A 16602-nucleotide genomic window follows, 5' to 3' on the forward strand; every position below is an offset into this window, starting at 1 on the left:
AATGTGAAAGTGGGGAGAGTAATTTGGACGGCAACTGCCTGCAGGCCGGTGTGCAATGTGATGGGATCGTAGTAAATATCTTCCCGGACCAGCAACATAACCCCTCCATGAGCCGGAATACCTGCCACAGGGGGTAGGTCAAAACGCACAGAGGTGTAGTGTGCCAAGGCAATTTGATCGCATGGGTGTAGCTTCGTTTCCTGGAGGACGAGCGGACGGTGCAGGCGGAGCAGCAACTTCAAGTCCTCTCGGTTGGAGCGAATGCTGCGAATATTCCAGTGAATAAGTGCCATCGTGAGAAGAAAAAGAAAAAGAAGATGCAAGAAGGGGTCACCTCGAAGGCCGCTCAGGGCCTCACTTCAAGCGAGCACTGCCGCCGCTATCAGTAGGCGGACAGTCATCGTCCATTGGTTCTATAGGTTCGTCGGCCATTTTGTTAAGATGGCCGGGAGGGGGAGCTTCCTCCACCGGTGAACGGCCAGATGTTCGGCTACCAGCGGTGCGGCCAGGTGAAACGGATGACGGCCTGGGGCGGCAACCGCTGGGTGGCGCAGGAGAAGAAATGCGCCGTGGCGGAGAAGGAGAACTGTGCTTCCTATGAGCCTTCTTGGAAGGTCGTTTAGTAGAAGTACTGGTCGATGGCTGGGAATTCGAGGTACGTAGGAAGTCTGCATGGGACGGTTCCTTCTTGAAGGCCCGTGAATCTGACTTCCGGGTCTTCGTCTTGGTAGAAGCTGATGAAGGTGCTTGTGTCTGAGGGGTGACGGGAGGAAGAAGAGACGTCGACCGGGCGATCTTGGCACTGGCCGAACGGACGACCGTGGTGCTGAAGGTCAGATCGCATGTCTGCGTCGCTACTTCCCTGGTAGTCCGAGGAGAGACGAAGACAGTACTGTATTTCCCCGCTGGGAGCAGCGTGGGCTTCCTACTAGCAAATAGCTTGCGAGCAGCCGAGGTGGGCACTTTCTCTTTGACCCGAATTTCTTGTATACAGCGTTCTTCCTTGTAGATGGGACAGTCGCAGGAGGACGCTGCGTGGTCACCCTGACAGTTCACACAACGAGGAGACGGAGGTGGACAGTCACCCTCATGGGCATCCCTGTCACAAGTGACACATTTAGCCGCATTGGAACAAGCCTGGCGAGTGTGATTAAAATGCTGACACTGGTAGCAGCGCGTAGGTGTCGGGACATAGGGACGAACAGAAATAACCTCGTAGCCCGCTTTGATGCGCGATGGCAGCTGAACACTATCAAAGGTCAAGAAAAGTGTCCGGGTCAGTACAAGGTCATTGTTGACCTTTTTCATGACCCTATGGGCAGCTGTCACGCCCTGCTCAGCGAGGAAAGACTGAATCTCCTCGTCAGTCAATCCGACGAGTGATCTAGTATATACCACACCACGAGACGAATTCAAAGTGCGGTGAGCCTCCACCCGGACAGGGAATGTGTACAGGAGTGTGGCCCGAAGCAGTTTTTGTGCCTGAAAGGCGCTCTCAGTTTCTAGTAACAAGGTACCGTTACGCAACCTGGTACAAGACTTGACAGATCCGGCTATGGCATCTACGCCCTTCTGGATAACGAAAGGGTTGACAGAGGATAAATCATTTCTGTCCTCAGATCCAGAAACTACGAGGAACTGTGGGCAGGCGGTAGTACTTTTGTCACTGGTGGCTGGTCAAGTTTCCGTTTTTGGGCAGAAGTCGAGAGAGAAGGCGGAGAGAAATCCACTGTGGAGGAATGCCCCCTGATTGCCAGCATCTCCGATGGCGTGCTCCTTCCTTGTGGGGACCCTCTCAGAGGGCACTCCCGCCTTAGGTGAATGTTTACACCTCAGGTCACACCTCCCGAGAAACGGACGGAGGGACCAATCGGCATGGTCGGAAGGTGTCAGCTCAGGCAATCACCCCTCCCTGGGCCTGGCCTTTACCAGCGGGCACGTGCGTGCCATACTTGTCTACCCAGGGCGGGGAATTACGCGTTACCCCGTCACCGGCTACGCGTGCGAACGCGTAGGTTGGCCTTCAGGCACGCACAGGAAGGAAGGGAGAAGAGGAAAAAGAAGGGGGAGAGGGAGAGAAAGGACAGACTGTCAAACGCCGAGGCGGAGACCAGAGAACGCAAGGAGGAGGAGGCAAGGAGCAGGAGGCAAGGAGAAGGAGCAGGAGGCAAGGAGGAGGAGGAGGCAAGGAGGAGGAGGAGGCAAGGAGGAGGAGGAGGCAAGGAGGAGGAGGAGGCAAGGAGGAGGAGGAGGCAAGGAGGAGGAGGAGGCAAGGAGGAGGAGGAGGCAAGGAGGAGGAGGAGGCAAGGAGGAGGAGGCAAGGAGGAGGAGGCAAGGAGGAGGAGGCAAGGAGGAGGAGGCAAGGAGGAGGAGGCAAGGAGGAGGAGGCAAGGAGAAGAAGGCAAGGGAAAGAGTAAGACAGTGAGATGGAGAAGAACAAAGAAAGGAACCAACCAAAGGAAGGAAGAAACCAGAAGAAGTGAAAAACCAAAATGACCGCAAATATAGGTCGTGGAACCGTCCGTCTCCGGACGCAGGCACTAACTACCCCCTTGAGAGCGAGGGACTCCTTTTAGTCGCCTCTTACGACAGGCAGGAATACCTCGGGCCTATTCTAACCCCCGGACCCGCAGGGGGGAGTTGTAATGATGAACTGCATCCTTCAAAAATTCGGCTTCACGCAATGTCATGCAAACATTATCTAATGTAAGCTGATATATGTACGAGGGTCACTCCAAAAGAAATGCACACTTATTTTTGTAAAAATACAGTTTTCATTCTGCATATGTGAAAGTCTTACAGTGTGTAGATACATCCTTCCTGCTTGTTTTCAAACTTAGTTCAACCTTTTCCAGTGAGTGGCACCATCACAGCAGTTCTTCAAGATGGCTGCTACATTTGACGTTTGTCAGAAGCAACGTGCTGTCATAGAATTCCTGTGCTGTGAACACGAGACAGTGGGAAACATCCACAAGTGGTTGAAAAAGGTGTACAGAGATGCTGCTGTCGATCACAGCACAGTTAGTAGATGGGCGAGCAAGTTACGTGATGAAAGCGGGCACAGCAATATCGAGGATTGTCCTCGCAGCGGCAGGCCTCGTACTGCACACACTCCAGACAATGTTCAGAGGGTTAACGAATTGGTGACTGCTGACAGACGCATCACAGTGAATGAATTGTCACAGTACATTGGGATAGGGGAAGGAAGTGTTTGCAGAATACTGAACGTGTTGGTGTTAAAAAATGTTTGTGCCAGGTGGGTTCCCAGGATGTTGACTGTGGCTCAGAAAGAAACGAGAAAAACAGTATGCAGTGAACTTTTGGAACAGTACGAGAATGGTGGAGATGAATTTCTTGGAAGAATTGTGACAGGTGATGAAACATGGCTCCATCATTTTTCACCAGAGACGAAGAGGCAATCAATGGAGTGGCATCATGCAAATTCACCCAAGAAAAAAAATGCAGAACCACACCTTCTGCTGGAAAAGTTATGGCTATGGTGTTTGTCAATTCTGAAGGACATTTGCTTGTGGACATCATGCCAAGTGGAACCACCATAAATTCTGATGCATTGTGACGACACCGAAGAAACTTCGAGCTCGACTCAGTCGTGTTCGACCACATCGGCAAAAGCAGGATGTTTTGCTGTTGCACGACAATGCACGACCATGTGTCAGTCAAAAAACCGTGGAAGTGATCACAAAACTCGGATGGACAGCACTGAAACACCCGCCTTACAGTCCTGACCTGGCTCCATGTGACTATCATCTCTTTGGGAAACTGAAAGACACTCTTCGTGGAACAAAGTTTGAAGATGATGACTCCCTTGTGCACGCTGCCAAACAGTGGCTCCAACAGGTTGGTCCAGAATTTTATCGTGTTGGTATACAGTCACTAGTTCCAAGATGGCATAAGGCGGTTGAGAGGGATGGAAATTATGTGGAGAAATGAAAATATTGTTCCTAAAGGATGTATTTACACAATGTAAAACTTTAAAACATGTAGAATAAAAGATGGATTTTTTAAAAAAATAGTGTGCAATTCTTTTGGAGTGACCCTCGTATTGTGACGCTGAACCACGTCTTGTGTAGAAGTATCTAGTACTGTTTTGTTAGCGTTGTGTAAGAAATGTGTGTATTTCACTGTGTGTGTGTGTGTGTGTGTGTGTGTGTGTGTGTGTGTGGAGGGGGAGGGGGGGGGGGGGGGGCGTGGCAGTCGTTTTTGAAAAATATCTCTGGAATAGAAGGTATACAATCTATGAAGCATGTATTTCATGTCTGAAGATGCCACATTGTGTAGCCATCAATAATGAATGTTGCAGTAAAATATTGGGTAGCCAAGTTTAAATAAGGCCGTACGAGCTGCCAAGACGAGTACTGCAGTTGTTGACCAAATCAGGTGACGACCCCAGAAATAGTGAAGAAAATCCACTTGATTATTATCGACTGAAAGTGTGCGAGCTAGCAGACATAGCAGGCATTTCAAAAAGTGCAGTACATCGCATATTATCCGAAAATCTGGACGTGAGAAAACTGTGTGCAAGGTCTGTTCACACTTTAACATAAACACGTGTTGTGAAGATGTTTCAGTTGAGTATTTAGTGAAGTTTCGCAGCAACACAGCTGATTTTTTGCGCCATTTCGTATCTGTGGATGAAGTGTGGGTCCACCACTTAACTCCTGAGACAAAAGAACAATCAAAACAATGGACACAAATCCGAGAACTGACTCCAAAGAAAGCGAAAACCATGTCATGTGCAGGGAAAGTCATGGTGTCAGTATTTGGGGTGGGAGTGGTATAATTTTCATTGACTACCTTGAAAAAGGTAAAACTATCAACAGCAAATATTATCCGAACTTACGGCAACATTTGGATGAAGAAACAAAGCAAAAACGACTGCATTAGGCCAACAAGGAAGTGTTGTTTCTTCAGGACAACGCACCAGCTCAATGCTGGAATGGCCAAAATTAATGAATTAAAGTTTGAACTGCTGCATCATGCACCCTATTCGCCAGATTTAGCCCCCTCTGATTATTTTGTGTTCTTAAACTTGAAAAATTGGCTCGGTGGTCGAAGATTTTAGACAACTGAAGACGTGACGCCAGCAGTTAACGGCTATTTTGAGAAGTTGGACAGTTCTCATTATAAAAAGGGTATTGAACTTATTGAACATTGCTGGGAAAAGTTTACAGAGCTGAAAGGAGATTATGGTGAAAAATGAATACAATTTTTTCCAAAACTTTTGTGGTTTATTTGCTGGGTCGGGCACTTGTGGAATTACCCTCGTACTTGTTTTGCAGTCTTTTTGTAGTGTCTCTCTCTCTGACTCAACACCTCTACTACATGGTGAATAGGAATCTATCCTTTTCATAATATTGTCATTAACAACACAAAGAGTATGGAAGTAAAAGTAATTGTTCATTTTCGTTTGTTGCATTTCCTATGCTTTCCTGTATTTTACACATTTTTGGATCAGTCTGCCGAAAAGTGAAAAGTGTAGAAGAGGGGTTTTACTGTAGTTGTGTAATTCGTAAGAGTTTTAAGTAAATATAGCTGTCGTGGGAAGGTGCCGCCTTCATTTAACAATGGTTTTGTATGAGAGGTCAAGCTGTTGTACCGAGAGGTGTTCACACACCGGCGAGGCGCCCCCAGATTTAGAGGCCGCGTCACCACCGCCACCGCCACCGCCACCGGGCAGCGACGTCAGCGACACCGGCTCCGAGCCCACGCCAGACGGCGGTGGCGGCTGTTGCTGCTGTTTGGCTTTGGCGCGCGTCTGCCGGAAGAGGCGCAGGTGCGACGCAGCGTCATCCACCAGGCGCGTCGTAAGGTACGGGATCCAGTCCACCTCCTTCACCCTGTACAGTGAGGCAGTCATTTCAGGTCGAGAAGGAGAACTGGCATCTGACAGAATGAGGAATTGCCGGGTCGACAAGAAACTCGGAAATATTTTCGATAAAATTGGCTATAGCAGTTGAATGAAGTCACAAGAAGCAGGATCCATACTACTGGCATTGCCTATCACAGAGCAATGTCCAGCTATCCTACTTGTTCTTGTAACACTCTCGATGACAATATTTTTTCTTTTTTGTTAGTAATACGTACGTGGTGTACCAGGAGGAGCTGTCAATACTCAGGGATATGAAAAGAACGATCATTCAGAGCAGAAAAGTGCCGATCATTCAGACCAGAAAAGTGCAGCAAACACAGGCTCCAAAATGCATACCTTAAAGCTCTGAGCATTTGTGCATCTTTGCTACTGCGAAACACATCTCTTCTACAGAAGAAGTGCTCATACATTGATGAGCCAAAACATTATGACCACCTGCTTAATAGTTTGTTTGTCCATCTTTGCAATGAAATACATCACTGATTCTGCATATGAGAGATCCAACAGTTTGTTGGCAGCTATGGGGAGGTACGACACATCAGATGTCTACACTCAGGTCACGTAAATTGCGTACGTAATGGGCCGCTGATTCTCTAGCACAGTTATGACACCCGATAGCAACCCAGAGGGATTCAGTAGGATTTACATCGGGTGAATCTGGTCACTATAATGCATCTCAAATTACTGTAGCACGGTTCCAACTCCGGGACAGGATAATCATACTGCTGGAAGACGGCATCGTCACGGGGGAAGACATCGAGCAAGTTGGGATGCAGGTGGTTCGCAACTGTAAGCATGTCTTCTATTACTAACACAGGTCATTTGCATGTGCAGGAGTAAATCTTCCACAGCATAATAATGCATCCTCAATGCACCGTGTTTCGACTCCTCGATGACTGTTTTTGTGGGGATGACCAGAAACCTAGGGTAGAAAAAAATGCGATTCACCCGAAGAGCTGACACATTTCCACTGATCCGACAGTCTACTCCCAACGGTTCTGTGTCCATCGCTGACAAAGTGGTCGGGTCGACATGCAAACACGTACAGACAGTCTGCCGTGGAGCTCAATGTTTGACACTTTACGACGAATGGTGTGCTTTGAAACAATTGCGTGTGTATCAGCTTTTGTGCTCTTTCCGCAGAGATACCACAGATCACCGTCTATCCTACTTTACAGAGCGCATCAGCTTCCAAACCCCACATTCTGTACTGAGTCGTGAACATCCAACCATTTAGCATCTCGTAGTAGTTTCACTGTCCTCCTACCTCTTTCCACTGATGCTCACGACAGCAGCATGTCAACATTTGGCCAGTTTCGGCATTTTTGAGATATGCATTACAGGCTCTGTATAATAATAAACTGCCCTTTGTCAAAGTCACTTATCTCAATGGACTTCACCATTTGCAGCCCATATCTTCTCTACGGTGACCCACAGTCTGTTTCTGCTCCACTTACACACTTCTGTTACTGCATCACATGCCCACACCACCACCAGGTGGCACACAATGTTGCGATGGGCACAGTGGTCATAATGTTTTGGCTAATCAGTGTAGGTCTTAAGGTACGCATTTTAGAACCCGTGTTCACCAGTATTTTTTGCTATCACTGGTTGTTCCTGGTGTATCCCAGAATACTGATTCCTCCTGGGACATGGTGTACACATTAGACACAGAAAAAACTACATTCGAGAAGGCTTCTATAAAAATTTACTATCACAGGATAATTTTGAATAATTGATGATAATGGTACAGTCTTTAAAGTAGTACGCGTACACCATGAAAACAAACATTCCCAAAGTCGCAAAAGAGTCTTTTTGGATTGTTATAGCCGACTTAAAAGCTCTCATTCCACTTTTTTCAACAACCTAATGTTTCCTACTTCCAAAGACTTTGTATTTCAAAACATCTAATATTAATATTAAAATCTAATTATGTAATTCAGTACCCTAGCTTTATAAGTCTGATTTTTCTTTTTCCAAAAATGCCAACGGTCACTCCTGTCGGTTTATTAATTATTAAAATTAGAAAATTTCACATTGCTGAGAACACCTAGTGAATTTAGTCAATCCCCTTTCGCAATGATCTGCACTCCTATAAAACAGCATACATATTTTTGCCATTTTCTAATTATACCGCTGTTTGCTAACCAAACTTACATCACTGCCTATCATGTCCCCATTCACAGAAATTTTCCTGATTTTTGTATTAATATTTGAAATGTAAAGCCTCACTTGCCAAGGGGCAACATCTTGCAACATTGTGGTACACAACACTACTACAAGCTACGGTGTCACACTAGTCTTGTGACAAAAGCAACAACGTGCGTCATGTTGCAAGCTGTCACAGTGTGTTGCAGCTAGCTCCTGTGCTCAGTGGATTCCTGTGCAGCATCACTAAATCTGAAACAAAGATTGGTCTGACTGAAAGTATCTCGAATTTACTGAGGACTACTGGCAATCTGAGGTGCAATGGTGCGTGTGTGAAATAACTATAAAAATACCCAAATAAAACGAGATCTTATACAGAAACTCAGAATAAACTATGAAATTGACATGAGCACTGTAAAGAAGTAGTTAAAGAATATGTGAAGTATGTTTTATCGAGAACACTACCAATAAAAGAGGCAGCTCGGCACCTAATATGACTGACAGGAAACGGTTCATATACGAATCGTTAAAAATTCATTTTTGACGTGACAGGACCATGTCCAGGAATGGCCAGCTTAATTGCTACACAGCTCAATCTTTCACTAACTACACATATTTTGTAATATTAAGGATACATGTGGAGACTACGGAAGTACACCAATCGATGGTCACAAAATTATCAATAAGTAATTTGCGAGTTAGGAAATTTATTTTGTTTATGGAAAATCTTTTTTTAATTTGTTGTTATCAACAGGTTACTTATAACACCTTCTACCACGTGCATTCGAATTAGTATATGACCAATAGGCGTAAAAATACTATTAGTAGTTGCAAAATTCATTCTACTGCAGTAGATCACACAAACAAGTTACTTCTGAGCGAAGTAACTAAAAAGTTTGAGTTCACTGGTATAACTATTTATTTACATAAATTGTATGAATATAATAGAGGGAAACATTCCACGTGTCATTCAACAACATCTTTGCCTCTGTACTTCCGCCTTGACTTGGGAACTTGCTCTTCAGTATATCCTCTCTTCCCGTTACCCACCAGGCCTCAACCTCCGCTAATTTCAATTTGCCGCCACTCATACCTCACCTGTCATTCAATAACATCTTTGCCTCTGTACTTCCACCTTGACTGACATCTCTGCCCAAACTCTTTGCCTTTACAATGTCTGCTTCTGTCTGTATACATGCAGATGCGCGCGTGAGTGTATACCTGTCCCTTTTTCCCCCTAAGGTAAGTCTTTCCGCTCCCGGGATTGGAATGACTCCTTACCCTCTCCCTTAAAACCCACATCCTTTCGTCTTTCCCTCCCCATCCCTCTTTCCTGATGAAGCAACCGTTGGTTGCGAAAGCTTGAATTTTCGTGTGTGTGTGTGTGTGTGTGTGTGTGTGTGTGTGTGTGTGTGTGTGTGTGTGTGTGTGTCAACATACCAATGCTTTCGTTTGGTAAGTTACATCATCTTTGTTTTTAGATATATTTACATAAATTAATATACATCACTCTGATATTATTGATATATATTGCCATTCAACCTTCCCTTGTCGTGTTATAAAACATTGCTTGAGCTCTTCTTGTACTAGCTGTGCATCACTGGAGGGTCTTCAAGGTATCATTGCTAAATTGCTTAAACCTGTTTACTGTATGATAACTATGGACTCCCCAGTCTCCAAGGACAGTTCCTCCATTACCCAAAGTCTTCTGTATCAAAACTCGGTGGAGGTAAATAAATTATTCTTGAAGTTGCACTCTGCCTTAAAAAATTGTGTAGATTGCACAAGCTTTTATTACTTTTCAGCTTTACTTCAAGCAACACACGCTTCCTAACACTCGAAAATATTTCAAATGCAATGTCAACAGTACGTCTTCTGCAAGAAAGTTGGTAATTAAATATTCTTTCCTGTGACTTCAGCAATTCTCCAGGATATGATTCCATGATATAAGTTGTCAATGTTAACGTATCATCTACTACCCAAACACTGAACTTAACTTTTCCCTGCTTGGAAGAGATTCTCTGCGAAGAATTTTTAATTTATTGCCTGTTAATGTTTTATGGAAATGTTCTTGAAAACTCCCACATCAGATATGCGGTCTTGACATCCAATGTCTACATACTGAAAACAATAATTTGTGTCTACTGTTGCCACAAGCATAAGACTTATTTTGTAACTGCAACCTCTTCATGTCTCAACAAATAAACCATTTAAAGCACATATGAGAGAGGAATGGAAGATGTGGATGAAATCCAACATGAATTCACGCTGAAGGGAGCTTTAAAATGACTTACAATGAAACAAATGTGTCAGTGGATGAAACAAGTGGTCTCGAGCGAGAGAAGACATTATTGTTAAATCTTTCAAGAAGTGCGGCGTAAGCAACGTTCTCAATATACGACGTGCACAATGACGACGACGAAGAAGAAGTTCAGATGGCATTTTCAGGGATTTTAAAGATCAGTTTGGTTTTAGAAACTAAGATTTTTTTAGACTGGCTTTGCAATCTAATAGCAAAAATGGTATTTTTTTAATTGCTTAAAAATTTCAGTGCATCTTGTAGTCTGTAGTGTCTTACAGTCTGTAAAATATAATACATCACATGAAAATCGCCACAAAACAAAATTAACAAAAAAAAATTTTTAAAAGGAAGATCTCAGCAAATGGAGAACGACACTAGAGCTAGCTGTAGAAGCATGCAATAATCTGAAAAGTGCTACCACTAGAGAAGAGTGGGGTGTCTGTGCCAAATACACTGGAAAGGAACTGAGGAAATTCCACCGACAACCCAATCGTATGCGAAGCACTTCTTTGCAAGTGTGCTGTTCAAATTGGCATTGAGTAAATCCAAGAAACAAAATCATAATAACACAAAACTACTACTCGAATCAGAATCTGATGTTGCAATAACTGTTCTCCTGAAGATAACTATCAAATTGTTTGTGTGTACAATGAGATTGATGAATTCATTGAAATTCCTGCAACCAAAGAAGTGCTCCAGCAATATTTGTTACTTATGCAATAATTGTTACATAGATAAATGGAATATTGTGTAATCATTATTCTTAATTTGGCTTTTAAGTTAGTTTCATTGTACGAAAATTAAATTATTTTTTTAAATGAAGCTAGTAATGCATAATGTTTACTTGTTGTTGTTGTTGTGGTCTTCAGTCCTGAGACTGGTTTGATGCAGCTCTCCATGCTACTCTATCCTGTGCAAGCTTCTTCATCTCCCAGTACCTACTGCAACCTACATCCTTCTGAATCTGCTTAGTGTATTGATCTCTTGGCCTCCCTCTACGATTTTTACCCTCCACGCTGCCCTCCAATGCTAAATTTGTGATCCCTGGATGCCTCAGAACATGTCCTACCAACCGATCCCTTCTTCTTGACAAGTTGTGCCACAAACTTCTCTTCTCCCCAATCCTATTCAATACCTCCTCATTAGTTACGTGATCTACCCACCTTATCTTCAGCATTCTTCTGTAGCACCACATTTCGAAAGCTTCTATTCTCTTCTTGTCCAAACTAGTTATTGTCCATGTCTCACTTCCATACATGGCTACACTCCATACAAATACTTTCAGAAACAACTTCCTGACACCTAAATCTATACTCGATGTTAACAAATTTCTCTTCTTGAGAAACGCTTTCCTTGCTATTGCCAGTCTACATTTTATATCCTCTCTACTTCGACCATCATCGGTTATTTTACTCCCTAGATAGCAAAACTCCTTTACTACTTTAAGTGTCTCATTTCCTAATCTAATTCCCTCAGCATCACCCGACTTAATTTGACTACATTCCATTATCCTCGTTTTGCTTTTGTTGATGTTCATCTTATATCCTCCTTTCAAGACACTGTCCATTCCGTTCAACTGCTCTTCCAAATCCTTTGCTGTCTCTGACAGAATTACAATGTCATCGGCGAACCTCAAAGTTTTTACTTCTTCTCCATGAATTTTAATACCTACTCCAAATTTTTCTTTTGTTTCCTTTACTGCTTGCTCAATATACAGATTGAATAACATCGGGGAGAGGCTACAACCCTGTCTCACTCCTTTCCCAACCACTGCTTCCCTTTCATGCCCCTCGACTCTTATAACTGCCATCTGGTTTCTGTACAAATTGTAAATAACCTTTCGCTCCCTGTATTTTACCCCTGCCACCTTCAGAATTTGAAAGAGAGTATTCCAGTCAACATTGTCAAAAGCTTTCTCTAAGTCTACAAATGCTAGAAACGTAGGTTTGCCTTTTCTTAATCTTTCTTCCAAGATAAGTCGTAAGGTCAGTATTGCCTCACGTGTTCCAACATTTCTACGGAATCCAAACTATCTTCCCCGAGGTCGGCTTCTACCAGTTTTTCCATTCGTCTGTAAAGAATTCGCGTTAGTATTTTGCAGCTGTGACTTATTAAACTGATAGTTCGGTAACTTTCACATCTGTCAACACCTGCTTTCTTTGGGATTGGAATTATTATATTCTTCTTAAAGTCTGAGGGTATTTCGCCTGTCTCATACATCGTGCTCACCAGATGGTAGAGTTTTGTCATGACTGGCTCTCCTGAGGCCATCAGTAGTTCTAATGGAATGTTGTCTACTCCCGGGGCCTTGTTTTGACTCAGGTCTTTCAGTGCTCTGTCAAACTCTTCACGCAGTATCTTATCTCCCATTTCATCTTCATCTACATCCTCTTCCATTTCCATTATATTGTCCTCAAGTACATCGCCCTTGTATAAACCCTCTATATACTCCTTCCACCTTTCTGCTTTCCCTTCTTTGCTTAGAACTGGGTTGCCATCTGAGCTCTTGATGTTCATACAAGTGGTTCTCCTCTCTCCAAAGGTCTCTTTAATTTTCCTGTAGGCAGTATCTATCTTACCCCTAGTGAGACAAGCCTCTACATCCTTACATTTGTCCTCTAGCCATCCCTGCTTAGCCATTTTGCACTTCCTGTCGATTTCATTTTTGAGACGTTTATATTCCTTTTTGCCTGCTTCATTTACTGCATTTTTATATTTTCTCCTTTCATCAATTAAATTCAATATTTCTTCTGTTACCCAAGGATTTCTACTAGCCCTCGTCTTTTTACCTACTTGATCCTCAGCTGCCTTCACCACTTCATCCCTCAGAGCTACCCATTCTTCTTCTACTGTATTTCTTTCCCCCATTCCTGTCAATTGTTCCCTTATGCTCTCCCTGAAACTCTGTACAACCTCTGGTTCTTTCAGTTTATCCAGGTCCCATCTCCTTAAATTCCCACCTTTTTGCAGTTTCTTCAGTTTCAATCTGCAGTTCATAACCAATAGATTGTGGTCAGAATCTACATCTGCCCCAGGAAATGTCTTACAATTTAATACCTGGTTCCTAAATCTCTGTCTTACCATTATATAATCTATCTGAAACCTGTCAGTATCTCCAGGCTTCTTCCATGTATACAGCCTCCTTTCATGATTCTTGAACCAAGTGTTAGCTATGATTAAGTTATGCTCTGTGCAAAATTCTGCTTACTTATGCTTTATATAATTCCGTAACACTGATGAAGTAGTTTCACATACTTCTGGCACTATGAGGGAAATAGTAGGATAATCTGAGCGAGTACATAAGTGACTTACACAAAAACCCTGCATCTAGAAATTGCAATGTGCTACCCAGATTCTTGGTGAAACACTGTCTCGGTAGTTGGTAGCTTTCTTTAGAATACAAGTAGTAGTTAACTGCAGTTAATAATTAAAGTCTTCATTGGACATTCTCATGAAATTACTAAATGATCCAGCATCATCTGCGGCTAAATCTCTTAGCATACTAGTCTTCTTTAAATGTTCTGATCTTCCATCATATATTTCTTTCCTGTCTATTTTCATTTTCATTGTTAGCTGCATGTGCAATGACCAGTTAAGACACCACTGCAATTACTTGATCACCCATTCTTCTGCAAGCCTTACTCAGTGTGGCACAGATTCTGTTGCTTTTGTTTGTACAAACCTGGCGTAGACTGCAAGACAATGCCTTTTGTAGCATGCTACTAGACAATGCGTGCCACATTTACATAGCGTGCCACTATGTTGCAAGATGCTGCCCCAGTGTAAATGAGGCTTCGTAGCTATTTTCCAACAAACTGTAATTTCCCATATTATGAGCATCTATAAACAGGTGTGGCAAACATTGCTTCAGTCAGTCCGTGGTTGCCTACCATAATGTAAACCAGTACCTGGAAGTGAGCTTTTAGACATTATGTAGTCAGTACCCAGTAGGCAGTCCTAGCTATGTAATCCAGATGTAAACGTCATCTGCCATGAGTACATTTTGTAACATGGTTTTAAGTAATGTAGCTTACTGATGTTTATCAAGTATTGAAGCTTCTGTATGTTACAATGCTGATCAACAAGAAGGGAACATTGTGAGCCAATAAATATGAAGAGATCAAAAATCAACTGTGGCAGTGTTATGTAGAGGGTGTTCATAAAGTCTGGGAATACTTTCGATTATTTACTGCACAAGGACCAACCATTGTACAGATATCATATGTACATCATTTTGAAGAGAAACCCTGGAAGTATTTTTTTTTTTTTTTTTTTAAAAAGCGCAAGTGTTGATGTTACAGATAAGCGAAGCCTGTTGCCATTTTTTCCTATTACATTATCGGTAAGTTAGGTAGTATACATCTTGTGCCTTTAAGAAGATGAACAGAGAGAGAGAGAGAGAGAGAGAGAGAGAGAGAGAGAGAGAGAGAGAGAGAGAATGAACATTAATAACAATTAGAGCTGCACATCTGCAACATGCTTCTTTCTATTGGCTCTTAATATCTACAATCACATTTGCTGTAAAAACTGAATCACTTGGCACAACATTTTAAAATTTAAACTTTAATGTATCATCAACATGTGTCTCTTAGTTATGTCTAGCACTGACAATAAAACAATGGCAGTCACTGAGCAAACTTTGACTAAATTTCAAGTTAACTTCTAATGTGAAACAACAAAACCTTTCAAAATTGAAAAAGGTATGAGGTAGAGGGTTGGACTGTCTCCATTATTTCTCAACTGCACTTGGAGAAAGTAGTGCGAGCATGAAGAAAGAACAGAAGAAGAGTGAATAAATAGAATGGAAATTTAGAGAGGGAGACTTTAAACTGACTCTCGCTTATATTTCGCTGACGATTAAGCGATATTAGTAGAGAACCTAAAACGTGCAATGAAACAGATAAATATTCTCCAAAGGTAGCAGAAAGAAACTCAAATACAAATATTATTTGAAAATAAATAAATCCAAATATGGGAATTGGTAGAAATAATCCAGCCAAATGCTGTGGACAACAGATCTAAGATAAATAGATCCAGAAAAATGGAGATGTCTCTCAACTTAACAAAGAATATATACAATAAAAATGCTTATCTATTAATACAAAATTGAAGCATTACAATGTAGCAATTAAAACCAAGGGCATGTATGCCTCAAGATACATCACCACAAGCACAGCTAAACATTTAAATAATTTGGTGAAGGAAGGAAGACAGAAAGAAAGAAGAATAACTGAAAAACAAATACTGTACAGAGTACGAAAATGGGATTTGAAAACTGAGAAGCAACAAGATTGTATATGAAGAAACTGAGAATATAATAGATACAATGGGAAAGCAGAAGATTCCATTTTATAGCCACTTAAAACTGTATAACAAGTGACTGACAATAAATATTCAACTTGTTTGACAAAAACCCAAAAACCAAAATTTTGTGGTTTATATCATATGACAGGAGTTGGAGATAACAGATAGAGCCACAGTAAAGAGATTTGAATTAAGTGATCTTAAAAAATCTTAATGGTTTTCCCAGACGAAAACATTAAAGAGGAGAGGTATGACATGGACAGAAAGAAGAAGAATGCAGAAGTATTTGGAAGCCAAAAAAAGGAAAATAATACAATGTCATAAATCAGCTGTTACACATGGGCCCGAGTTGGCCAAATAATAATAATTCTGGATGTCTTTTTACTCTATATGTGACAAATGTACCAGAGTTGCTACACGAGTTCGGTCTGAAGCAAAAATTCCCAGCGTCCTCTGGTGTGTTTACTTTGTGATGCTGGCTTATGATAACCAAATATATTTGTGGAGGTATTTAATATCAATCCCTACTCAGGGGACACGGCCTTAGTGTAGCACTGTCCGTGCGGGGAAGGAGGTTTGTGCGCTCTGGATCCAGAGGGCTATGCCGGCGGTAGCGTAGCTACCAGCAGGGTCACCCATGCCAGACAGGCCAATGGGGAGGAGCCAGACAAAGTGTGTCCCACAACAACCTATATCCTGTCCGACCCTATCCTAAGCCTATCCCTCTTCCTTATCATTCTTAACATCCTACACCATAGGGCAGGGAGGGCTATAGAGGCGTGGTGAAGCCAGTCTCCCTAAGGGAGTAAAACCAATACAAATCACCGTGTCCCACAACAACCTATATCCTGTCCGACCCTATCCTAAGCCTATCCCTCTTCCTTATCATTCTTAACATCCTACACCATAGGGCAGGGAGGGCTATAGAGGCGTGGTGAAGCCAGTCTCCCTAAGGGAG

The 16602-nt window shown here is 42.6% G+C and overlaps 1 protein-coding gene across 5 annotated transcripts in view; it reads right to left on the reverse strand.

The window, feature by feature from the left end:
• The window catches only part of LOC126108581 (sorting nexin-13-like), a 417686-nt gene that overhangs the window by 330392 nt on the left and 70692 nt on the right, over nucleotides 1–16602 (reverse strand). For 4 of the 5 annotated variants that reach the window (XM_049913875.1, XM_049913873.1, XM_049913872.1 and 1 more), the window contains exon 5: nucleotides 5618–5858. In XM_049913875.1, the coding sequence (XP_049769832.1) occupies nucleotides 5618–5858 (241 nt within the window). The remainder of the gene's footprint in view (nucleotides 1–5617; nucleotides 5859–16602) is intronic. The other variant, XM_049913874.1, reaches the window with a different exon arrangement.

This window comes from Schistocerca cancellata, chromosome 11 (assembly GCF_023864275.1).
Source record: "Schistocerca cancellata isolate TAMUIC-IGC-003103 chromosome 11, iqSchCanc2.1, whole genome shotgun sequence".
Taxonomy (NCBI): domain Eukaryota; kingdom Metazoa; phylum Arthropoda; class Insecta; order Orthoptera; family Acrididae; genus Schistocerca; species Schistocerca cancellata.